Raw genomic sequence first — 25,683 nt, forward strand, 5'->3', positions numbered from 1 at the left:
CTCTGCTGATGGATGTTCTGTTGTTTCCAATTTTTCACTGTAATAGATTTGACCATTAAAGTATGTTTTCAAAAGCTGACATCTGATTCCAGCATTTGCAGGCCATTTGCAGACCAGTGGAGGAAACGAGGACCCTGACAAACCTCATTTAATGGATAAGGAAGAGCTCTCCTCATACGGCCTAACCATTGTCAAATGGCCAGAGCATGGGCCTACTTCAGAGACAGCAAAAGAACAATGATGCGATTCTTAAACTGTTTGCTCTCACGCACCCCTTAGAGAACTTACTGGAAGCTTTAGTCCCTAGTAGGAGGATGTCTGAGGCTTCCCAGGTGGTTCAGTGGTAAAGAATACTCCTGCCAATGCAGGAGACACAGGTTCAATCTTGGTGTCAGGGAAGATCCCCTGGAGAAGGAAATGACAACCCACTCTAGTATTCTTGCCTGGGAAATTCCATGGACAGAGGAGCCTGGTTGGCTACAGTCCATGGGGTTGCAAAGAGTTGGACAGGACTTGGCGACTAGATAATGACAATAAAGGAGAATGTCTGTCACCTGTACTGGCCCAGCAGCCCTGCACTCTGATTTTCTTTTGATAACCAGTCCCCTTCCTAACACCACCCCTGGATGCATCCTTAGCAGGAATGTTAATCCACATTGCTCTCCCTTCCCAGACTGAAGAGTGGGGCTAAAACCTAAACCAAGGCAGTGAGATTTAATTCCTGACCTTGGTGAAAGCTTTTGGGAAAGAGGCCTTTTCTCATTGCTGTGTTGCTTAGCTATAAGGATGTCAGTCTGGTGTTACCAGAGAAATCCTGCCAGAGAATGAAGCAGGTTTCCTGGAAACCTAGATTGAGCCCCTGGATCCAGACATGCCTGAAGCCAGCACTACTGACTTCATTACATGAGCCTGTACATTCCATTTTTTGTTTCGGTCAGTGCTGGTTGGGTTTCTGCTACTTCCACTTGAATAGTTCTTATTCATTTACCTTCGCTTTAGAAGAAAACAAACAAACTCATTCAAGTAGTATTTATTGAATATCCATGCTCAGTGCCATGCCAGGTGATGTGGGGGATGTTAAAGTTACCATAACAGAACTTGTCCCTCTTCTCATGGCAGTTCCAGTTCTACCAGAATTTAAACAGACAATCACAAACTATTCAGTGATGATGACAACATCCACCATGGAGGAGGAGCTCTGGGAACTATAAGAAAGGCATCTGTGAATGGGGTGGTGAGATCAGGAAAGGGCTCCCCGAGGACAGGACTTGAAGTTGACCCTGAAAGATGGGCCAAGAATCAGTCTAGTGAAAGGAGGTTACGGACTAAGGGTCTGTACACACATGCTACACACCCCTTAGAGAATTTGCTGGAAGCTTAGTCCTTAGTAGGAGGATGTCCAGGGGCTTCATGGCACCCCACCTCTCAGCAGGACTCAGAAACCTGGTAAAACATCTTTGGAGTGGAGGGAGGGCTGGGCCAGGGAGGTGGAACAGGGAGAGGCGAGTCAGCCAAATCAGCCGGAGGAAGCCAGAGCAGGAGGAGGAGGAAGCTGGGTGTGCACGTGGCCTTCACTTCTCATTCTCACAATGTGGTGTAGAAATACATGGCTATCAGCATCACAGGGAGCTGAAGAGGAGGCGTCAGGTGAGGGGCACTCCAGCCTCACACCCCCATCCCACCCAGCTCAAAGGCTCCGCCTCTCACCGTCCACATCAGGATGGCAAACCCAAACCACGAGATGCCCCATGTGTAGCTGTCGATGGCGTGGCCGATATGTTCAAAACAGCCCTGGGCAAGGGGAAAGTGGGAGTGTGAGAATGCCCAGGGAGGCTGGCTGCTGAAAGCAGGAGTCACTGGGCACCCTTGGGAGAGTCACTTCCTGTTTCCAGTCTTGCTTTTCTTACCTGTGGGCTCACCGAGGGTGGGGGTTTCTCACCCTGGGGATCACAGCAGTGTCTCCCTCCCAGGGTGATTTTAGGGAGTCAGGGCTGTGACAGTAACCCAGACTGCACAAGCAGGTGCTGCCTCCGATGGTGCAGTCTGAGGGCGATTCTGTATGGAGCTGGCTTTCCATGCTGCCCCCAAGTTCCAAAGGTTTGAAATGTATCTTTAGGATTAGACCAGTTCTAAAAGCTTCTCGTTTAGAGGTGAGGCTGAGCAGGGCCAGAGCCCCACACCACTTGCCTTCATGTAGACCCCTGCTCGATCTGACTTAGAAGTGGCCAAGAACAAAGGTTCAGGGTGTGTGCCCTGGAGTCAGCAAGACAGAGCTGAGGGCCAGCTCTGTCGTTTGTTGGCTATGGGGCCTAGCTACAATTCTGAACCTCTGAGCCTCAGTTTTCCCATCTGGGAAATAGCAATATTGACAGCACTACCCTCCAAAAAGCAGCTGTGATGATTCTGTGAGATGAGGTGTGTAAGTGCTCTGCACAGAGCCAAGGCTCAAGGAACAGCTGTCTGACTCTAGAGGGGTTTGTATCAGGCTCCTCTCTCCACGATACTTGATGCTGCTGAAGGGCCCCCCTAGCCCACTGGGACTGGTTCCCCTCCTCTGGCTTCTCTCTCTGCCTCTGCACTCCCCTTGCGGGAGTTAAAGCACCTGGTTGGGGCCTCACTGCCTGAAATCACATCCCAGCTCCATCCCTCACTAGCGAGGTTCATCATCTGTAAAATGAAAACATTACAACCTTACCTCATTAAGCTGCTGTGAGAATTAAATAAGTAAAAAAGGAAAATGTAAAGCACCTAAAAGGATGCCTGGTACAAAGTAAAGGCTCAAGAAATGTTAGTGGTTATTGGTGGTGTGCTGTCAGTATTGTTCTTGTTGCTCTGATCCCCAGACAACCTGAGAAAAGTTTCAGGTGTCGCCACGTCTGGATCAGACCAAACCTGCGGTATGCATCCCACTGACTTGCACAGGGAGGTGGCGGGGTTGGGGGAGGTGGGGGGCGGACAGATGGAGAGTTGAGAAAATCAGATGGAGGTTGGGGAGGAGATGACAGAGAGACAATGGGAGGGAGAAAGAGACGGAAGAACCAGAGGGGACCAGACAGACTGACAGACACAGCAGGAGGAGACACACCTTGGTGAACAGGTAGTCCAGGTGGCCCAGGCGGCAGCCTTCTTCATTGACTGGGATGAAGTTCCCAGTCCGTCGACAGCATAGCGGGGGCCAGGGGAACACCACCTCTGGGGTGGTGGCCCGGAAGGCAGATGTGAAGTTCACCCAGTCCATGGGGCCTGACGTGCCACAGCACTCTTGCTGGAGGGATAGGCTGGGGTCAGGCGGGCTCCAACTCAGAGAGGACAGACGCTCCCCTGCAGTCACACAGCAAGGAAGGCCGAGGTGGGCCTGCATTCCAGTGTCTGTGTGTGAGCAAGGAGCAGGCAATATTTGTCCCAGCACCCCGAGGCTGACGGGGGATTTGGATCAAACCCACACTCATGGTTTATTTTTTAAATTTTTTGAAAAAAAATTCATTGGAAAAAAAATTTTTTTAAATTAGCTGTCAACAAAAAGAGTTAAATGGCACCAAAGGGCTGATTTCTGGCTTCTCCTGGTCCTTGTGGGTGTTTAATTTGTGGCTCCCAAATGATGAAAACATAGGCTCCTTCAAATGTGGCCTCCAGTCCTGGCTAGCTTGAAGCAAACGGGGACCTCAGTTTCCGAGAGGTCCTCAACATTCTCTCTTTGTGCTCCTGTATCACACTGAGTTTAATTAACATGTATTTTTAAGAACCTGGCAGCCCGGGTTTGAGTCCATCTGGTTCTGTGACCTTGTGTAAACCCTCAACCTCCTGCCTCCCTTTCCTCATCGCTAAGAGCTGATCTCCCTTATGGGCTGGCTGTGAGGATTAAAGAAGCTTGAAAGTGCTTTGAACAGTGCTAAACAAAAGGTAGTGCTGGTTGATGTTTGCTGTTATTATTATGACTATTGTTATTATTAAGATGGTGCGTGCGATGGTTCAGAGCAGGGGCTGTGGATCTGGGCTGCCAGGTTTGAGTCCCAACTCTGTCCCTTACCAACCATATTGGCAAGTGCTGTTCTCTCTTTTTGGCGGTTTTTCATCTGGAAAATGGCAACGACCAGAGTCCCTTCCTCATAAAAACCACCTGAGTAGATATCATCCACCAGTGGGCATCATGGGAGCCCTAACTACCTCCGTGGTCAGAGCCTCAGATCCCCCCCAACCCCTCAACACTGTGGACCCTTGCCCACCTCAATCATGATGCGATCCCAGAGGCGGGTCAGTTCCCGGCCCTGGTCCGAGTTTGCGCTGTAGAAGGTCAGCATCTGCTTGGTGATCAGGGACGGGTTGGACACCATCTGCAGAGGGCCGGGAAGAACAGGGTCCAGCCAGGCTGGGTGGGGAGAGAGCTCGACCTCCACTTCTACCGGAGACCCTCACCAAACTCCCCCCAACCGGAAGTCACATCCCTCCCCTGGCCTCTGCTGGACTCACGTAGTCTCGGTGGGTGTAGGACGTGATGCAGGAGGCGCACTCAAAGATGTAGATGATGAGCATGAGTACCAGGTACTGCGGAGAGACGGAGGGAGGGACGGAGGGCCAGTGCCATCAGGGCAAGGCCTGTGAGGTCACACCCCTCACGGGATGGGTCCATGGATAGAAATGCAATTTTTTTTTTTTTTGGCTGAGTCCGACAGCTTGCAGGATGTTAGTTCCCTGACCAGGGATCGAACCAGGGGCCAGCAGTGAAAGCACCACTTCCTAACCACTGGACTGCCAGGGAATTCCCAGAAATGCAGTTGTTTAAAAGAGTATAGGACAATGTGAAATGAGGTCTTTCCTGGTGGCTCAGATGGTAAAGAAAATACCTGCAATGTGGGAGACCTGGGTTCAATCCCTGGGTTGGGAAGATCCCCTGGAGAAGGCCATGGCAACCCACTCCAGTATTCTCACCTGGAGAATCCTCATGGACAGTGGAGCCTGGGGGGCTACATCCACAGGGGTCCCAGAGTCTGACATGACTGACTAAGCATGCACAATGTGAATGGAAACATCTACATGATGGAATCATAGGTGCTGTCTGTGCAAATCTTTCACCCTTTCCGTGTTTGAAAATTTTTTATAATAAAATGTTAGGAGAAAATGAAATTTAAAAGTATGTAAGGTATTCCCTGAAGTTAACTGTTAGCTTGGATGAAGTCAAATGAATGTCTACTATAGAAAAGAAAAAAATAAAGACATTCCTGAGACAAGCAGGGACATCTGAACACAGACTGGTTAATGGAAGATAGATAGGAAGGGAGTGGGGTAAATTTACAGGGTGAGCCCACGGTACAGTGGTTGTGCAAAAAAACAACCCCCCCAAAAAAAACCCTTTGGTGTTTAATGAAAATTATTTCTCTGACCCTCAGCTGTCCCCTCCCCTTACCGTTAAAGCAACAGAGGGTGGGGTGTGGTCATGCCAACTTCACTGCCCAGACGAGATGCTGTGGCCCAGCACACCTGGCTGCTTTAAAACCGTATCCTTATAGCTCAGAGAAATGTGCACTCAAGTATTTACAGGGAAATGGCTTTGTGTCTGGAAAGCGCTTCAAAATACCCCAGGAAAGAAAAATGCGGGCAGGCAGAGGGTGGGGTAGGGGGGATGATGTGTGGGTGATATTGTTGAAACCAGGTGACGGGTCCACAAGGTTCATGGTGCCATTCACTCTAGTCTGTTTGAAATTTCTCGTAATAATTAAAGAAAAATTCTGTGTCTCAATTAATGACAAACTCACAGGAGAGATAGACACAGACTTTTTACTAGTTGGGTGGACTTTTAGGACTGGAAAATTGTTGTGCCGGAGAACTAAATGCAGGAAAGAAAAAAGAATAAAAGGAAAGGCACGGAAAAGAGTGTTTTCCATGGCTCCATCTTCCACATAGCGAAGCCAAAGTCCTTACCAAGGCCTGCAGGTCCACCTGCCAGGCCCACCTCCCCTCTCTCCCCTTTTTGCCATGCCCATCCCCCAGTGTTCTCTTCCCCTGTCCGCCTCAGTTCCCCTCACAACCTCCCCACAATTGGCTCCAGCCAACACACACGTGGTTCACAGCCCCCTTCACTGCACCCCACCCCACACCCCACAACCTCACCTCTGCTTTGCTTTACCTGCAAGTTCTTCACTCTCCCTTCCGCAGCTCCAGCTCTTCCTTCGCTGGTCACTGTCTCCCCCATCACAGTATCCTGCTCCATAGCCAGGGCTTTTATGGTTTGCTCACTAAATAACCCAGGGCCTAGCACAGGGCTTGGCACATGGTTCTTGCTCAATACACATTTGTGGATTAGGTAAGTAGCTGCTCCTGGGAACCCAAAAAGCCCTCAGATGGGGAGGAAGCCCCATGTTGGCTCTCGGTCAGTGGGGCTGGGATTGGAATTCCTGCTTCCCCTATTATCTGGTCTGTGGGCCTCTTTGAATCTCAGTTTCTTCATCTGTAAATGGGTAGAGAAGCACTCACTTCAGAGGGCTGCTGGTTGGCTTGAAGGCGTTCATTTTCTAAACTGCTTAGCCTCATGTCAGGCACATGAGAGGTACTTGGGAGAGTGTGGGTTATTGCTGTGGGCAGAGACTAAGAGCCTAGGCTCAAGCGCTGATGGGCTCAGGTTTAAATCTGGCTCTGGCACTCACTTGCTGTGCCACCCTGGAGAAGTGGATTCACTTCTCTGAGCCTCAGTATCAACTCTGTCAAATGGGCTCATGAGGAGGAAGATAGAGATGATTATGGTACCTCAGGATGGGTGGTGAGGCACAAATGAACTATGAATCCATGTGAAATATGGAGACTACAGTGAGCACTCATTAAATGGTAGCTGTGCTATTCTTACTGTCATTGTTATCAACAGAGCTCACAAGCGCAGACCCTGGAGACCAACTAGCTGAGGTTCAAGTCCCAGGCCTGCTACTCAAGAGCCATCTTCCTGTGAAGCGCCTTTTTCCTTGCCTCCCCTGGGCCCTAGTTTCCCCAGTAAGATGAGAGTAACAGCTGAGCCTAGGTTATTCTCTATGGACAGATGAGATGACATGATTGCCAGGAGGCCCCATTGTGGTGCCACAGGGAAGGCACACTAGTGGCTTCTGTGCAGTTGGTATTATGGCTCTGCGAGGATGACCTCTATGGCCAGCCATGCCCATCCCTTCCTCCAGGGCCTCACCGTAAGGATCATGGAGCGGCGGCGGCAGAGTGCTGCGCCCACACCAAAGCTGGCCACCACGAAGAAGGAGAAGCCGCAGAAGATGGCAATCCAGGCGCCGGCGAAGACATCATCCTTGCCTGAGATGCCCATCAGCGGGTACACGCGGTACTGGTCGGCGGTCACCCATACCGTTTCAGCAAACAGGGCCAGGCCTGACAGCTGGACAGAACAGCCGGTCGGCAGGGGCTGGGTGGGGGCAGTTGGCTCACCCGCATGAGTCTCTGAGCAAGCGCCTTCCCCACTCTGAGCCTCTACTGCCCTCTTGGAAAAGTAGTAAGAGTGACAAAGATGTCCCCTTCCACGAGCAGGGATGAAGCTGGGCAGGGGACCGAGAGGGAAGGGAGGACCCACCCCAGCTGCTAAAGACTTCAAGGATACACTACATGCAAAGCCTGGAGCTCATGACTGGCCCTCAAGGAGATGCTGGGTCTCCTGGAGAGAGTTGCTGTTTCCTGAGGAGAGGAGCCTGGCTGTGGCCAGAACAAATGACAAAGGCATAGACCCTTCGGTCCAGCCGTTCCACTCACAGGAATCGATCCTCGGGATATACCTGCCCACGCAGGAAAATCACACACCCACCAGGTTATTCCCTGCAGCACTGTAGGGAATACAGGAGCCAGCGTGCCACACAGCGGAGGGCTCTGCAGCTGTGGGAAGGGGTGGGGCGGCTGGCTGAGGCCTGGTGTGGAGGGGCCCACACACAATGGGAGCAGGAGGATGGGGGAGGCACAGGGCAGGGTGCGGAATGAGCAAGAAAGGGAGAAAACAGGTACAGAGTTTCCTATCTGCCTGTATCTGCTTCAAGAAATACTGGCAGAAATACAAATCTGGTTACCTCTTGGGATGGGGAAACAGGCAAGAGGAAGACTGCTCGGTGGTACCTTTGCCAACAATCAGACCAAGGTTCACAGAGTATTTACTGTGTGAACTGATCCCCAAAACTGCTTCCCATGTGATAATCATCGTTACCAGCTGTCCTGTACTACTGTTGTGATGGCCCGTACTGATCGCAACATGTGTACCAGGCTCTGGCCTGAGCATAGATCCAGTAACTCATTTGATCCTCTCAGCATTCCTATTTTATCTCCATCTTACAGATGAGAACACTGAGGCCTGGAGAGATTACATCACTGGCCCCAGGTCCCAGAGTAGAAGGTGAGCAAGCGGAGGTTTGAACCCAGGCTGTCTGGCTCCAAGTAAAGGTATCAGATAACTAAAAGACATTGCTATTATTCATTACTCTGGGCCTCTCGTGCACCCAGCAGGCACTTTATGTCCATAATCATGTTAATGATGACAGCTGGCTCTTGTCAAGCACTTTTTCTGATCTGAGGACCATTAATCTAAGGATTAATCCACTCAACAGTGCCCAGAGTGAAGACGTAATCTATAGATGGGGAAACAGGCACAGAGAAGTCAAGTTGTTTGCCTAAGTTCACACAGCTGGGGAGAGGCAGAGCTGGGATCCAAATGGGGACCATTCTGACTTGAGAAGCCAGGTGACATGGGCCATTAAGTGGGTCCTGGGCTCTCAGCCGCCCTGCTCCCAGGTTCAGGACGACTCCCTCCTCCTCACCTGCCCACTGGGCTCCCAGTGGATGTCTTACCAGAATAATGATGTTGCCCACGACCAGCAGACCCGCCACGACTGGAGAGCCCTTCTCTGTCGCTGCTGCTGCTGCAGAAGCCATAGTCCTGCCTGGGACACACGAGCAGGGATAAGGCCTGGTAGAGGCGGGCGGACCTTGCTGGACAGGACCCACTGCCTCCATTCCACACCCCAGCTGTCAGGTTCTGCTCCCACCTCTCTGCTGGGCCCAGGATGGTATCCAGTGTGCCCACAACCCTGGCAGTGGGCCGTTTTACAGAAGAAGAGGGACTTCCTTGGTAGTCCAGTGGTGAGGACTCTGCACCCCCACTACAGGCGATGTGGGTTCAATCCCTGGTTGGGGATCTAAGATTCTGCAAGCCGTGGAGCGTGGCCACCCCCCCCAAAAAAAAGAAACCAAGGCTGGGATGGGGCATTCACTGATCAGAGCTCAGGGCTGGCCTTGGCAGCTCCCTCTCCCCATCCAGACCCCCAGGGCCCCCTCCTCACCTTCTCTGCCTGTAGCCTCTCTGGTCAGCCCCTCCCACAGTGGCTCCCTATATACGCCCAGGCCTCTCCTTAGGCCAGTTTCCTGGAGGGGGGAGGGTATCTGGAGGAGGGGACAAGAAGTCAAGCGGGCAGACCAGTATGGGAGAAGGAGCTTTATGAACCCCCTCCCCCACGCCGCCCCCTGCTAGTGATTTATAGACCTGAAATTCCAGATTATGCTGGCCACATGGGCAGGGTGACATGTGGTGGCCTCCGGTTCTCAGTCCGTTGTGGGGGTGGGGATGGGGACAGGGTGGGGAGAGCGAGTATACCGCCCGACTTCTCTCCGCGGGACTAGAGCCTCCCTGGGAGGGGAAGAGAGTCAAATGAAATCCACACGCGAGTCCGGAATCCCAGAACAGACTCCGCGGCTGTTGGCTCCACCTCTCCAGGGCAGGGACCCCGGCCTGCCAGGGCCGCTGGACGAGGCCGGGAGGAGGGAGGAGATGAGGCAAGTGGGAGGGATGCTCCCCTCTGGGGCCGAGGGAGAGTTTGGAAGATGTGTGTGTGTGACGGGATTTTGAGATGAGTGTTCCACGAGCAGGCGGGGAGAGGAGTGTGCAAGAAAAAGGGAAGGCATACTGAATGGACTTCGTCGGAGCACTCCCCCCCCCCCCCGCCCCCACGCCCCATCATCACACACGCGCTGACAAAGCAAGGTCACAGCGAGGAGGAGCCATGGTTGGAAATGTCTTCAGTCTGCGGAATCAAAGACCTAGGTTCTGATCCAGGTTCCGCCTGCTCCGTGCCGCGCGACCTGGCGCGTGCATTTGCCCATCTGCAGAATGGGTACCATCATATCGCTTTCCTGGGCGGCTCTGGGAACTGAGGGCTGGGATGTCTGCAAAGGAAGTCTTCCCGCCAGGTGTGCAGCGGGCGAAGGCGCCTCCCCAGCCGCGTTCCAGAGAGGCCCGCGGGCCCTCCGATGGCGCCCTCCAGTGGCACACGGGCCCATTCCGCAGGCGAAAATGGTGGCCTGGACTCTGTCCCCCAGAACTTCTCAACCCCGAGAGCAGGCGCGTTTGCTGGATTTTCTCTCTGGGTTTTGGCTCCCCCAGTGTGTGAGAAATGGGCAAACAAACGCGATTTAAAATTCCATCGTCAAGATAGATACTGGCTTGGTGGGGCTGCCCTGGTGGTTAAGAATCCACGGCTTCCAATGCAGGGGGTTCAGCTTGCATCTCGGGGTGGCGCTAGTGGTAAAGAATCCGCCTGCCAATGCAGGAGATGTAAGAAACGCTGGTTCGATTCCTGCGTTAGGAAGACCCCCCCCCGCAGGAGGTCATGGTAACCTATTCCAGTGTTCTTGCCTGGAAAATGCATGCCATGGACAGAGGAACCTGGCGGTCTACAGTCCATGAGGTCGCAAAGTCGGAAAGGACTGAAGCGACTTAGCACGCGTGCGCACGGAACTAAGATCCCACAAGCGTGGCGGCCAAAAAAAAGATACTAGCTTGGTAATAAGACACAAGAGATGTTTTCCAGCTAAAATGGATAACGTGATTTTTAGTCAATCCACTTCACATTTTAAATGGTTTTTCTCTGATGACTTACATCTATATTAAGAACTAAGGAGAACATTAAAATAATAATGTATATAACCTGTCAAATACATTTTATAAGTTTTAGCTAAAATAACTTGCAAAATAATAGGGCCATACTGATAATATGAAATATTTTATTTTCAAATAGTTCATAACTATAAGTAATTGGATGTTATATAAAAAGTCTAATAAAAGCAAAAAGTTGCTGTCAGTGGGGGCATTAATATGTCACCTGTCATAAAAGGGATCTATTTTCTTCTGAAACAAGAACCCAGTGTATTTTGATGTCAAGCTTGAATTTTCACTATTCTTTCTTATTCTTATATAAGCTAGTCTTCAAAGCAAGATTTAAAGTGCTAATGACTCAGATGTTCAGAATGCTGATGATAAAAACCACAATGCCAAGATCTTCTTAAGATGACATACACCTACACATGATCCAGCCATTTGTCCGTGGGAATTCCCCCACTTCCATCTACTGGATGCTGTGAATGTATTCCACATTAGAAACCACCCAAAAAAAAAAATAATAATAATAGAAACCACCCAAATGCCCCTTAACAGGAGGCTGGATAAGTCCACGATGGTACATGCATACACCAGATATTATTTAACAGCAAGAGGGAATGAATTATCGATACATGCCACCACAGGGATAAATCTCAAAAGCATTACTCTAAATGAAAGAAGCCACACTGGAAAGACACCACTATATGATTCTAGATTGGAAGTTCTAGAACAGACAAAAGCAATAGAGTGATAAAAGTCAGGGAGTGGCTACCCTTGGGATGTGACTGTAGGGGACAGGACAGGGACTTCTCTTTCTGAATCTGGACACCAGTTACACAAGTGTGTTCAGACTGAAAATTCATCAAGCAGTACCCTCAAGATACGTGCACTTTTCTGTTTTTTTTTTTTTTTTAATTCCAATGTCTTTGAAAGAGGGTAGATCAAGAATTCCCTAGTGGTCCAGTGGTTAAGAATCTGCCTGCCAATGCAGGGGACACAGGTTTGATACCTGTTCTGGGAAGATTCCACATGCCTTGAGGCAACGAAGCTAGTGCTCCAGAGCCTGTTAGAGCCTGTGCTCTAGAGCCCGCGAGACACAACTACTGAAGCCTGTGTGCCTCGATCCTGTGCTCTGGAGCAAGAGGAGCCACCTACAATGAGAAGCCCCTACACCGCAGTGAAGAGCAGCCCCTGCTCGCCACAACTAGAGAAAACCCACTCGTAGCAATGAAGACTCAACACAGACAAAAATAAATAAATAAAAGAGGGTAGATTCTTTCAAAAGAAACATATTTGATGTGTTAAAAGTGGTGTTTTCCAAAGAAGGCACACAAGATAGTTTTAGGTGTTCCCTGAACAGAAAATGAAATGGCATGAAATGACATAAAAGTCATATGAATATGAGCCACTTCTAACCAGTCTTTCTGATGTGTTTTGTTTTCCCTGGTCAGTAGTGAAAGGAAAGCTTTCTCAAATTTATTATAAAATAATTATAAAATATTTCAGTATACAAGAAAATGTAGAGATCATGTAACTGACACCAACATCCTCACCTCCCAGCTTCATCAAGTCTATTTTACTGTATTCACTGCAAATGGTTTTTTAAGGTACTCACATCGCAGATGGCATTTGAAGTCACCTCCTGCCCAGAGACAACTTCACTACTAAATTTGGGACTCCTCCTCCTTGACATCCCTTCCCTTGTCTTCCTTTTTAGATCGCAGGTGTCATGGATTGTGTTAATCCCACACCCTCAGTTTATCGTTCATTATCCCCCACAAGACATCTATTGATTTAAATTTAATGTATTCTGGCCTTCACCAGTGGCTCAGATGGTAAAGAATCTGTCTGCTCTGCAGCAGATGGGGGTTCCATCCCTGGGTCAAGAAGATCCCTTGGAGGAGGAAAGTCAACCCACTCCAGTATTCTTGCCTGGAGAATCCCATTGACAGAGGAGCCTGGTGGGCTACAGCCCATGGGTTCACAAAGAGTTGGACATGACTTACTGACTAAACCACCACTACCACTTCAGCTGAACTAAGAACAGGCTACATGAACGGACCACACATGTAACTGACCAATGACAAAAGTTCAAAAAATTTGTATGTATTCCCTCAGTCTCCATATCCCAGTCTCTTTTGGTGCCCCACCTGCTACTGAAAAACATTTTAATATGTTCATATAGTATTTTTTGTTGTTATTGAGTGAGTTCTTGTAAAATGAGTACCATTGTGTCCCGCGCATGTCTGTTCTAATTTCTCTCCCCATGATCATGTTAATAGCTTATCTGAGTCTTATTTTTCTTGCTGAGCACTAGTTTTATTAAGGTCCATCATTGTTACTCTGGGCTCATTGAGTCCGTGGCTTCCGATGGTTGTTTGGGACACCTCTGGTGCATCTCTCACAGTTTACTGTCTCCTCCCCAGAGAGGACAGTCAGGCTACTTCCAACTCCGCCACCTCCACCATTCCCACTGTAAATAATGCTGCAATGAGCACCCTCATGTGTGGCCCTGTAGACAGATGCTTGCGTCTCCTTCTTAGGGAGCAGAATTTCTGGCTCTTGGGTATGTATGTGGCAGTTTGCTTTCCACAATGGCTGTCCCCTTTAACACTCCAACCAACAGTTCATGAGGGTTCTTGTATCCTTCCTTCATCATCCACGCTTGACATTACTCGGCTTTCTAGTTTTTGACAAGAGTAATTTGGTATAAAGTGATACATGCCGTTATTTCCATTCTCACTCCATTTTATGACTGAGGATTTTGAGCATCTTTTCAAATGTTTGTTAGTGTTTGGGGTTTCTACGCCTATACATGCTTTCACATTTTTAATATATAGGCATATATTCATCAACGATGTATAGAATAGCTTTATTTTTATGGGAGTATAGTTACTTTACAATGTGTTAGTTTCTGCTGTAGAGCAAAGTGAATCAGCTATATGTATGCATATATCCCCTCTGTTTTGGATTTCCTTCCCATTTAGCTTACCACAGATCTCTTGAGTAGAGTTGTCTGAGCTATACAGTAGTTCCTCATTAGTTATTTTATACACAGTAGTATATATGAGTGAGTGAAGTTTCTCAGTCGTGTCCAACTCTTTGCGACCCCATGGACTATATAGCCTACCAGGCTCCTTCATCCATGGAATTTTCCAGACAAGAGTACTGGAGTGGGTTGCCACTTTCTTCTCCAAGTAGTGTATTTAAGTGTATATAAATCAATACCAATCGGCCAATTCACCCCAACCCCCTTCCCCCCTTTGGTGTCCATGCTTGTGTTCTCTATGTCTGTGTATAGAACAGTTTTAGATTTGGGGGCAAACTTTACATAAATTGTGTCTTGTGCTACAGGCAATTGATTTTTTTTTGCACCTCAGCATTACGCTTTTGAGATTTATACATCACCTATGTGACTCTACATCCATTTTTTTGCAAGAATATGTCATAGGTTAAAATTTCCTTTCCAAATGAGCTTATCAAAGAGGATATAGAAAAACGCCATCAATGGCAGAACAGAGGTACACAGACTTAGCAACATTCTGAAACCTGAAGTTTGGGTGCCAAGGTGATAAAGAGAGGCTGAAATCTCAGGTGCTCCTTTGGGTCAGCTGAGCAAGGGAAGTCCTGAAATTCATGGGTAGGGGTGTGAAAGGTGAGCATTACGCCCAAGAAAGTGAAGTTTCAGAGCTGAATGGGGCCAGCGTGAAGGGTGGCTTGATGGCAGAGAGAAAGGGAAGCAAGGGTAGAGAGAGGAGTCAGGGAAGACTAGTACATGCTGTGATGTAGTGAAGCAAGGAGGAAAGCAGGAGGGCAGGGTGGTCAAAAGGCCTTTGTTTAAAAAAAAATTTTATTTATTTGACTGTGCAAGGTCTTAGTTGCGGCATGTGGGATCTAGTTCCTTGATCAGGGATCAAACCCAGGCCCTCTGCATTGGGAGCTCAGAGTCTTAGCCACTGGACCACCAGGGAAGACCTTTATTCCTCAAGTTTATTGAGCACCAAGTATGTGATCAGGCCTGAACTAAGCATTAAGAATCTGATGCACATATTGAATTTTCTCCCAGTTCTGTGGGAGGCAAGGCTGGGAACACAGTGGTGATCAAGATGGCTCTGTCCCTGTCCTCACAAGCTCATGGAAGAAGGGGCTGGCGGCAGGGTGGGGGGTGGAGGGAGTTGTGTGGACAGACAGTCACCAGAGAGTGACAGCTCAGCATGGTCAAGGGGATGCCGGAGTGACCAAGGGAGGAAGCTCAGGCCAAGAGGTCAGGGCCGCCATGGGGAAAATAAAAGGGAATGTGTGAACCCAAAGGAAGCGTCCAACCCAGCTGAGGGTGTAGAGGAAGGCTTCCTGGAGGAAGGGACATTAGAGGAGGAGACTGGGGCTGGCAGGTAAAAGGCAGAAAAGAATAGTCCTGACAGAGGGAGCATGATCTATATATACAATGGAATATCCTTCAGCCTTAGAAAGGCAGGAAATCCTGCAATACACAACATGGATGACCCTAGAGGACCTGGTGCTACATGAAATAAACCAGTCAGAGAACAACAAATAGTGCATAATTCCACTTATCACAGGTAATGAAGGGACTTCTCTGGTGGTCTAACAGCTAAGACTCCATGCTCCCAATGCAGGGGGCCTGGGTTCGATTCCTGGTCAGGGAAGTAGATCCCACATGCTATCACTAAGACCTGGCACCGCCAAGTAAATGAAAATATTTTTTTAAAAAAAGAGGAAAATAGACTCATTAAAGCAGAAAGTAGAATGGTGGTTGCCAGGGGCTGGTGAGTGATGAGGAAAATGGGGGAATTACTAATCAATGGATATAAAGTTTCAGTTATACAAGATGAATAAATTCTAAAGGTCTGCTGTCCAACACTGTGCTTACAAGTTATCAATACTGTACTGTGCAAGGCTGTTGTGGTGGAACTGTTCTCCATAGTATCATCCCACAGGTCACCTGCCAGATCTTTCCAGAGGAGACAAATAGTGGCCCCCACTAACAGGGCAATAAAATGAAGATGGAATATATATATTCCTTGCCTTTGTGGAAATTATGTTTTAGTGGTGGGGAGATGATTATCAAGGGGTAAAATGTAGGGAATATTAGTGCTCAGTGCTTAAGAAACGAAAAGGGTGAGGGCTACAAAGTGTGTGTTTTGGTTTTCTTGGCCCTTCTTGCGGGATCCCAATTCTCTTGGCAATTTGTGTGGAGTCCTAACCACTGGACTGCTAGGGAGGTGTGTGGAGGTGAATTGGTAGGTTGACTGCTCAGGGAAGAGCTCACTTCATGGTACTTGGGGAAGAGCTGAATGCAGGAGGGAGCAAGCCAAGTGGATAGCTCACGGGAAAGCACTGCAGAAAGAGCAAGGGACAGGTGCACAGACCTTGAGGTTGGAACCAGCCTAGTGCGTTGACCTTCTCATTACCTCACAGTTGTCACAATGAAGAGCAATGCAGTAGGAACTGCAAGAGCACATGAGCAGTGGGAGATCAAAGAGGAAATGGAGAGCTGTATCAATCCTTATCAAATCAACTATAGACAGAATCAGTATTTATGTTTCTAGATGCTTCTCTGGGCAATCTCTGAAACTGCTCATGGTGGCAGCCTCTGGGCAGAATTGGGTGAGTGGGGTCAAGGTAAGTCCTATATCTTGGTTTTTCACTGGACTGTATTCATTTGAAATTTCACCATGTTTACATTCTTTCCTATTCCCAACACATGCCAGAAGCTTCTAGTTTCTCTGTGTGCACTAGGCCCATTGGTTTACAGCCCCTCCTCCTCATGGGTGGCCATTTCTGGAGCACTCTCACAGGGCCATTGTTCCTCAATATGAGAATCATCTCTCTGCTTTTTTGAACATAAGTTTGTAAAACAACCATTTATTGTCACCCTCCTTATTTAACTTACATTCAGAATACATCAAACAAAATGCTGGGCTGGATGAAGCACAAGCTGGAATTAAGACTGCTGGGAGAAATATCAATAACCTCAGATGTGCAGATGACACCACCCTTATGGCAGAAAGTGAAGAACTAAGCTCTTGATGAAAGAGGAGAGTTAAAAAGTTGGCTTAAAACTCAACATTCAAAAAAACTAAGATCATGGCAGTTGGTCCCATCACTTCATGGCAAATAGATGGGGAAACAACGGAAACAGAGTTTTTCTTGGGCTCCAAAATCACTGCAAATGGTGACTGCAGCCATGAAATTAAGACTTTTGCTCTCTGGAAGAAAAGCTATGACCAACCTAGACAGCATATTAAAAAGCAGAGACATTACTTTGCTGACAAAGGTCCATCTAGTCAAAGCTATGGTTTTTCCAGTAGTCATGTATGGATGTGAGAGTTGGAACTATAAAGAAACGTGAACATGGAAGAATTGATGCTTTTGAACTGTAGTATTGGAGAAGACTCTTCAGTCCCTTGGACTGCAAAGAGATCCAACCAGTCCATCCTAAAGGAAATCAGTCCTGAATTGGAAGGACTGATGCTGAAGCTGAAACTCCAATACTTTAGCCACCTGATGTGAAGAACTGACTCATTGGAGAAGACCCTGATGCTGGGAGACTGAAGACAGGAGGAGAAGGGGACGACAGAGGATGAGATGGTTGGATGGTATCACCAATTCGATGGACATGAGTTTGAGCAAGCTCCGGAAGTTGGTGAGGGACAGAGAAGCCTGGCATGCTGCAGTCCGTGGGGTCGTAAAGAGCTGCACACGACTGAGCAACTGAACTGACCGACTGAGAAAACACCAGTCTAAACATAACATGGTACGCTAGTTGTCACGCTGTCTGAAGAATTCCCTATTGACAAGTTTGCAGTGGATGATATTTTGTACTGTTGTGTGACAATTCCTTTGGGGATGTCAAGAAATGACATTTCTTAACTTGGTCTACTTAAATGACTTCCAGTCGTCACTATCATCAACACAATAGAGGAGGCCTAGAAAACTGGGAGAAATTACACATTGCACATTAGACTGCTTATTAGACAATATTAAGAACTTCTTAGTTTTTAGATGTAATTATGATTGTTTAAAATAAATCTGTACCTTACTTATTTCTAGATAAAATATGATCTCCAGTATTTGCTTTAAAATTATCTAGGTAGGAAATTTCCTGGTGGTCTAGTGGTTAGGACTTGGCACTTGTATTGCCAAGGGTCTAGGTTCAATCCCTGGTTGGGGAACTAAGATCCCACAACCTGGATGGGATGGGAATAACTAAAATAACCTAGTAAAGAGGGGCAGCTGAGATAAAACTAATTGGTCATTTGCTGATCACTGTTGAAGCTAGGTGATAGTTTTTATTATACAATTTTCATGTGATTCAAAATGTAAGTTTTTAAAAATTGTTCAGATAACAAAGCAGAACATATGGATAAATTTTAGCACATACAGGAACTTGAAGTTATTTTGTATAATCATTCACTCTATTGTCTGGTAAAGAAGAGGTGGTCAAAGTTTATTCAAAGAAAAACTGAAATAAAAACCAAAAAACCCCACCCTGAATTCAGTCCCCTTTACTGATCACGGTACTAATTCTGCCCCAGCTTCTGGCCCCATCGTCCAGCTCTTTTACACATACACAGCCTTACATGTTTCCAACGAGCATTTATTATTAGTTAAACCATGATTCAGGATCCCAGGGTGGGGATCACCATGTACCCAGGTCCCCCTTCACCACCCTGGGGAGGACGGAGGGCAGAGGAGGTGGGATGGAGCCAGTTCAGATCTTCCCAGGAAACGTGCCTTCAGCCCGGCGGTCGTCCCAAGTTGACACCTGAAGATAGACAGCCAGTGTTATTCCCTTCCTCCACAGGGAAACCAGATGGGCAGACTTCTTTGCCTTCCTTAGTCTGCCCACCTGTTCAGTCAACAAGTAACCCCAGTACCTGCTATGTGCCAATACTGGCAGCTGTTCCAGGAGCCAGGGACCAATAGTGAACCAGAAGGACAAAAATCAATGCCCTGAATGAGCTGACGCACTGAGGGGAGAGGAGGTGGAGGGTGGGTGGAGAGGAATATCAGGCAGACGCATAGCAGAGCTGTCCCTGGGGAGACGTGTGTACAGAGCTTCAGGAGTGTGACTGTGCCCTGCTTCAGGAACCCCAAAGTCAACACTCAATGATATTTGACAGAACAGAGGAAAGAAGGAATACTGGGCAGCTGTGGGGGAAAAAAAAAAAAAAGAGGCTATCTATACTTGAGCAGGAATGCATCTCCAAGATATACAATCAAGTGCAAAAAGGTCCAAACTGGATATACAGCGTGATCCCACTATTGCTCATGTACGTGCGCACACCTATGAAACCTAACAGAAAGGCCCACGGCTAACTGTTAACACTACCTAGAACTAATGCTCTGCAACGTGTGGACCCTCCTACAGGCAGGCAGAAGCACATTTTTATACACACATGCACACTCACATGCACGCAGTAGAGGCAATGGATACGTGCATGGACAAGGAAGACAATCCGAACCCCCACTCCATCACTTCCCAGCTGTGATCTCCTCAGGCAAATCACTCAACCTTTCAGGGCTCCAGTTTCCAATTCTGTAAAATGACGATCCTGATAAAAGGACCTCTTTGTTTTTAGCATGTTTGCCCTTTTATGACAGAAAATACTTACAACATTTAAGTGCCTTCAGTAAGTGCCTGTTTTATTTACACACACATACACCGTACATCACAAATACTCTGTACTTAAACTGTCCTGCAACTTGCTTTTTTCATGAGTCTTAGAGCTCTTTCTGTATTCTGTCATATAGATCAAGATGAATATCCATTTATTTAGAGTGTTTCTGAATGTTCCCCATTACAAACCACTCTGCAGTGGATGTCCTCGTACACATTTTTACAGGATGTGTAGAGGTGAAAACACCATATCTGCAGTATGACTTTTTTCATTTTGAAAGATCCTGCCTCAGGATGGACCTTACGAGTGACTGGACCAGTCTACAGAACCACCAACACTGAGCCCATTGCCCATTTTCTTCTATATTGAAGGACCAGGCTGATCTGATTCTTTGGCAAATTAGTCTTTGCTCAATAATCTCACTTCATGGAAAGGAGATGCAAAATATTTCCTGTAGTGGAACTGTACACCGCAGTATCATTTAAAATAGTGAAAAAAGACTGAGTCCAGTTAAAGGGGAAGGAACTATTTTTTTAACTATGAAAGACAATGGCTACCCAATAACTGAGCAGGTTGTACTGACACGAAAATAAAACAAAGTAAAAAGACCAAAGATAAAACACTATCTAAAGTATGACCCATAACTGTATTTTAAAAGCACATAAACATACACCCACGTCTATACAAACATTAGCCACAGAAAAGGAAGTGGAAAATTTATACCAAATTTCGAAGGGAAGTTAACTTTGGATTCAGAAAGGGGATGACTTAGGAGATTTCCACTTTCTACACCATAAAAACTTGTTTCGAAGCTTTCAAAAAGCCACTGAATTTTTCATGGAGAAACTACAGATGTTTTAACACTGGAAAATAAAAGGCAGTTCCCTGGTGGCCTAGTGGTAAGGATTCCGGGCTTTCACTGCTGTGGGGGCCGAGGTTCAATCCCTGATGGAGGAACTAAGATCCTGAAAGCCTCAAGATGTGGCAAAAAAGAAAAAGAGAAAAGCTGATTAGCAAAATGTTTTAAATGCTCATACAAGAAAAGTGCTGGACTCTCACCCCCATTCTTCTCCAAATACACATTTTGGGGTTAGAGACTGATTTTTAAAAACACACAGGAAACACCTGGAAGATGTTACATTATGATTGGCAAGATCAGGAAGATGAGCAACAATTTTTTCCCCTACTTCTATTTATTTAAAGTTTTTATGAAGTGGTTTCATTCTTATAAAAACCAAAAACTAACAGCATTAACAAAACAGTTATTTTTGTGTCACCAATTTCTGGAACAAAGAAGTCAGGGTTGCTGGGTATAAAGAGTGTGTTAAAAAAAAAAAAAAATGTGTTCATATCCAGCCCTAAGAAGGGCTAAGAAGGCAGATACAGTGAGTGCTTTAGGGGAGGGACCACATAATCTGATGATCCCCAGGTAAGGGTAGGCCCTGGTGCCAGGGACTGGGGTACGGGGCAGCACTGGGTCCAGGAGCACACTTCCTAGCACCTGGGCCAGAGTGCACCCATCCAATGCAGGCCCAGAGGCTGGAGGATGGATGCTACTCAAGATCACGTAGGGACAAGGAGAAATTCTGACAGGGGAGTGGGTATGCAAAGGCACTTAAGAGTGTGTGGCTGGAGAGGTGTGAGGTACCAAACAAGTTAAGGAAGAGTGCATTAAGGCAATCTGTTCTCAACAAACAGGCCCCAAAGATGCACATCAAGGATGTTTAAAATACTCAGAAATGGGAAAATAGTCTCAATCAAAGGGGACCAATTGAATAAAAGCATCTGTATATTAAGAACTTCCTTGGCAGTCAAGTGGTTAAGACTCTGTGCTTCTACTACAGGGGGTGAGGGTTCGATCCCTGGTTGGGAAACTAAAATTCCACATGCCATGCAGCATGGCCAAAAAATTTTAAAAAAGGAAAGAAATAAACAAAAATGAGGTGCAAAAATGCAATGTCATAAAAAAAAAAAGCTCAAAACATGTTGATAAGTCAAAGCAAGACATAGGACAGACTATACAGTACGACCCATCCTTACACAGAAGTTCCACAGGCTTATGAATGATAAATGTACACAGAGAAAAAGGAATCTGCGAACAGTAGCTACCTAAGGGGACAGGGGGACTGAGGAATGCAAGTAGATCTAATTTTTACTTTACTGTATTGCTCATATTTGTTTTGTTTTTAAAAATGAGCACTGTCACTTTTGTAATAATATCATATTCTGATTTTAAGACACATTTTTTCATTTTAACATCTCAAGTATCAAATAGCAACAACAGGTCTGGTTGGATCAGGCCTAGAAGACTGCCTCCCTGCATCCCTAGTTTTAGAGATGCACAATGAAGTAGGCAGGGGTGAAATGACATATCTGGGATTTGCCTCAGAATACTCCAGCCAAGGAAAGAAACAAAAAGGACAGATGGGACTTCCCTAGTGGTCCCGTGGTTGAAAATCTGCCTTCCAGTGCAGGGGACTCAGGTTCAATCCTTGGTTGGACAACTAAGCCTGTGCCCTGTAACTAGAAAAGCCCCCTTGCATGCCACAACGAAAAGCCCATGTGCTGCAACATAGACCCAGAGAAAGCAGGGTGGGGGTGGGGAGATGGAGGAGGTGTGGAGAAATCTTGAACTAACTACTCAGTTTGGGTGATGGGTATATTTGGGGTCACTTAATTATGGATCTGGTTGCCTTGGCTGAGAGTCCTGGTGAAAGGAGGAAAGGCGGGCGATTCTAGGAAGAAGCAAAGGTGCATCCATGGCTGGTGTGAAGCCTTGTCCTCGTCTGCCCCTCACAGATAAGCTCCCACCAAGTCACTATACGCCCCTTGGCAAAAAAACCACCCCACACCAGCATCCCAAGGGCCCCAGGAGGCGGCACCTACCCAGGATATGGGGCAGAGGGACTTGTACACACGCCGGTACCATTCGCACACAGAGATGTCACCCCCTTTAGCGGTCATTGCCTTCTCACAGCGGTGGAAGTCTGTGAAGAAAAGGAATCAGAGTCAGCCCAGACCAAGGGCTGGAACACATTTCTGATCAAAACTCACAGAAATACTTTATACTTCACAACCAGTTACACGAATCCCCCCCACTCTCAAGTTTCACAAAGAAAGTATATCCTTACAAGTGTAGTACTGAAAAGGGCCAGACATACCACACTAAGCTTATTTTGCAATCCATAAAGAACTACTGTCTGGGACTTCCCTGGGGTTAAGAATCCACTTTCCATTCATTACAGAGGACCTGGGTTCGTGCCCTGTTGGAGGAACTAAGATCCCACAGGGCAACGAAGCGTAGCCTGTGCACCACAAAGGAGACCCAGAGTAGCCAAGAAAAAAAAGAAAAAAGAACTACTGTTCAACTTGGAACTTCTGGGTCAGGAACAACAGGGCAACCTGAGAGATGTGTGTGGGGATTATGGAAGTCCAGAACCAGGACAAGGGAAGGGGAAGATGGTCTTGATGCTAAGATGCTGGCATCCAGGAAAGGAGAGAGGGGGATAATCTGGTTTTTAATAGTAGAAAATTAATTCAAAGATTACTCCAAGTATTACACTCCTGGGCACACTCCCTAAGAGAGAAAGCATTCACAAAGACATCATATTACATCAATTATAGCAGCATTATTCATACGAGCCCCAAACTGGAATTCACACCAGTGTTCATGAATTGAAATGTTGGAAAACTGTATGCAATAAAAATAAGCAAAATATATGCCACAGCATGAAAGAATTTTCATAACTATTGAATGAAGAAATCCAAGCATAAGACAACACACAATATTTATTATTAAGTTCACAAAGAGGCAGACCTGAAAGCGGTGATAAAACCAAAATACAACTACCCTAAGTCTGTGGGCTTACTACTCTAGTGGGGAGAGCAGAGTGTTGCTTTCAAGAGACGGCATGCAGCAGGCAGGGGAGCTCAGAGGGCCGGCAGTATCCAGTTTTCTATCCAGATTATAACATGGAAGATTCAATTTATTCATTTAGCTGTACATTATGGTTTATGTACTTCCTATAAGTATGTTACATTCCTTACAGACAGACATATACACATCCTGGGGGGCAGAAATCACTATGGGATCCAAAGTTTGTGACCCTAGGTCAGATCTTGAACACAGGTGGTGATGGGTGGCATGGGCCTGGTGAAGTAGGATGTTCAGAATCAAAAGAGAAGAGGCTATGAGGAGGCAAGATGTAAGTGATATGAGGTGTGGGATCAGAAGAAGGTCAACACTGCCCCCCTCCTCCCCAAGTCCTGCTCACCTAGGTAGTTCTGCCAGCAGTTCCTGGTCTGGTTCTGGTTGGGGAAGCGGCTGTCAAAAGGAGCAGTTTGGTAGTTCTTGATTTTGGTCTTGATGTCTTCTGCCATAGTGCTGACTCCTGGAGGGAAAGAGAGTGGATTCTGGCAGAGGTCCTGGGGGCCTGGACAGGGGGCTGTCAGCCCACCCAGGCCCAGTGGAGGCCTGACAGCGAAGAATGGGCTGGGTGTGAACAAGGCAATACCCTCTCCCTTTCAACATACAGATAAAGGTGAAGGGCTGGACAAGGACACATCAGGTATGGAAGTCACAGCAGGATGTGTGGGGGTAGAAAACTCCTTGGTAAAAAAAAACCAGGCCAAAATAACAGTAGTTGATATTCACTGAGTGCTTACTTTAGGCAAGGAAGCTTTACTTCTAAAGATACTCTAAAAGACAGGCACTATTACTATCACTGCTTCACAGACAGGAGACAGGGTGTTAAAGCAACTTCCCAAGGTCATACAGCACACATGGGGTGGAGGTGCACTCCATCACTAACAACCTACACTGCAAAGGTTCTTAATCTCTGTTGGTGCCATGAAGTCCTCAGGAGTCTAATGAACACTTTCTCCAAATATGTTTCAGTGCACTTAAAAATTGCACAGGATCACAAAGAAAACCAATTACATGTAGCTGAGGATTTATGAACTACCACAATTGGAAACTAATCATGCCTGAAAAGGGTTATGCTGTGAAATCTGCAAACATAATGGGATATATGATATGATGACCTGTGATTTTCACTGCTGATAAAGTCACAGGTGATGCCAAACACTACCGCTACTGCCTCCATTCCCAAGCGAAGGAAATGCTACATATCAATGAGAAACTGGCATAAAGACAGATGTAAATTTCTCTCCATTCACGTACTAGCAAAAAAGACATGTAAATTTCTCTCCATTCACGTACCAGCATCCCTTGAGTTCCACCCATTCTGTGGACCTAGGGTTAAAAACCTGTACCATAATTTTTTTATGAGGTGACACACGGTTTTCATTAGGGAATCTGACACTGCCTCTATTCCAGATTATTCGAGGAGTCGTGGTATTACATAGAAGTTAAACAGACCAGTAACAAATTCAAGTGACCCAGGGTAGTGGTAAGGATTTGGGGCACCGGAGTAGTGTCTTTCCGGGAGCAGAGAATGTGGAACACTAGACGCGGTGACACAGACACGGTCGGAAGAGTTGTTTTGAAAGCCATCTCCACCTGATTTCCAGAGTAAGGGTGGACTGGGGATCGCTGCAGCTCCTCGAACGTGCAAGGGGCGGGGGGGTGGGGGTGGAGAGTCACCAGGAAGCCAGGCTGCAGCCCAGTAAAGCCTCGAGGGTCAGGGGCCGGGCAGAGAAAAGCCTGCGGCCTGGTGATTAAGAGCAATGCAGTCCTAATGCTTTCAAATCCTGATCGCTAGCTAAACTGCGTAGTCTCTAAGCCTCCTAACTAAAAGAGATACTCACAGGCTCTATCTCATAGAGTTGGAGGGAAGCTTAAATGAATCAATATAAATCGCTTTGAACGTTCTAGGCATCCGAGAAGAACCAAATAATCGTCAGCTACGATTAATAACTGAAACGATCCCAGGGCTCCGGGAGGTCGGCCACCGATGAGGCTGGAAACCTCATTTCATTTTCCAATTGGGATCCTCAGTCCTCCAAGATGGGGTTCCAGGGTCCCGAGCCCACAACACTCACCTAAAGATGCCCCTGAAGTCGCTGGAAGCTCAATGTGACCCTCAGCAAAGACGCCAGTACCGGACCGGAAGCGGAAAAAAGGTCGGCCGGAAGCGGGACGGAACAGCGCACAGAGGAGTCTTCCGCACGGCAGCAGTTCGGGCC

The 25,683-nt window shown here is 47.2% G+C and overlaps 2 protein-coding genes and 1 non-coding gene across 4 annotated transcripts; 1 reads left to right on the forward strand and 2 right to left on the reverse strand.

Annotated features, from left to right (window-relative positions):
- Positions 1 to 1,045: 1,045 nt before the first annotated feature.
- On the reverse strand, positions 1,046 to 8,976 carry UPK1A (uroplakin 1A). 2 transcript variants are annotated; one of them, XM_088830750.1, is made up of 8 exons: positions 8,812 to 8,899; positions 7,163 to 7,363; positions 6,122 to 6,196; positions 4,468 to 4,542; positions 4,224 to 4,331; positions 3,086 to 3,265; positions 1,708 to 1,791; positions 1,046 to 1,629 (listed from the first exon to the last, which is right to left on the reverse strand). In XM_088830750.1, exons 1-8 carry the CDS (start codon positions 8,893 to 8,895, stop codon positions 1,585 to 1,587), a joined length of 852 nt encoding a protein of 283 aa, XP_088686876.1. In that variant the 5' UTR covers positions 8,896 to 8,899; the 3' UTR covers positions 1,046 to 1,584. The 2 variants fall into 2 exon arrangements, with proteins under 2 accessions (XP_088686876.1, XP_055266928.2); XM_055410953.2 differs by lacking the exon at positions 6,122 to 6,196 and having other exon boundaries at positions 8,812 to 8,976.
- A 9,038-nt stretch (positions 8,977 to 18,014) lies between these two features.
- TRNAT-UGU (transfer RNA threonine (anticodon UGU)) lies at positions 18,015 to 18,087 on the forward strand. The gene has a single exon. It is a non-coding gene; the product is annotated as a tRNA-Thr (tRNA).
- Positions 18,088 to 18,491: 404 nt separating this feature from the next.
- Positions 18,492 to 25,683, reverse strand: COX6B1 (cytochrome c oxidase subunit 6B1). Its single transcript, XM_055410999.2, has 4 exons — positions 25,540 to 25,683; positions 23,811 to 23,927; positions 22,423 to 22,523; positions 18,492 to 18,680 (listed from the first exon to the last, which is right to left on the reverse strand). Exons 2-4 carry the CDS (start codon positions 23,914 to 23,916, stop codon positions 18,627 to 18,629), a joined length of 261 nt encoding a protein of 86 aa, XP_055266974.1. The 5' UTR covers positions 23,917 to 23,927; positions 25,540 to 25,683; the 3' UTR covers positions 18,492 to 18,626.

Source organism: Moschus berezovskii, chromosome 22 (genome assembly GCF_049115385.1).
Source record: "Moschus berezovskii isolate FMDL1 chromosome 22, NW_MosBer_1.0, whole genome shotgun sequence".
In the NCBI taxonomy this organism is placed as follows: domain Eukaryota; kingdom Metazoa; phylum Chordata; class Mammalia; order Artiodactyla; family Moschidae; genus Moschus; species Moschus berezovskii.

Coding starts and splice junctions, on each gene's coding strand:
- UPK1A (XM_055410953.2), bottom strand. CDS start 8,976: ATGGAGGCAGTGGGTCCTGTCCAGCAAGGTCCGCCCGCCTCTACCAGG. Junction 7,364..8,811: donor TGGGCAACATCATTATTCTG/GTAAGACATCCA, acceptor TGTTCTGTCCAG/CTGTCAGGCCTGGCCCTGTT. Junction 3,266..4,223: donor GGGATCGCATCATGATTGAG/GTGGGCAAGGGT, acceptor CTATCCCTCCAG/CAAGAGTGCTGTGGCACGTC.
- COX6B1 (XM_055410999.2), bottom strand. CDS start 23,916: ATGGCAGAAGACATCAAGACCAAAATCAAGAACTACCAAACTGCTCCT. Junction 22,524..23,810: donor CTGCTGGCAGAACTACCTAG/GTGAGCAGGACT, acceptor TTTTCTTCACAG/ACTTCCACCGCTGTGAGAAG. Junction 18,681..22,422: donor CCCTCTGCCCCATATCCTGG/GTAGGTGCCGCC, acceptor GTCTATCTTCAG/GTGTCAACTTGGGACGACCG.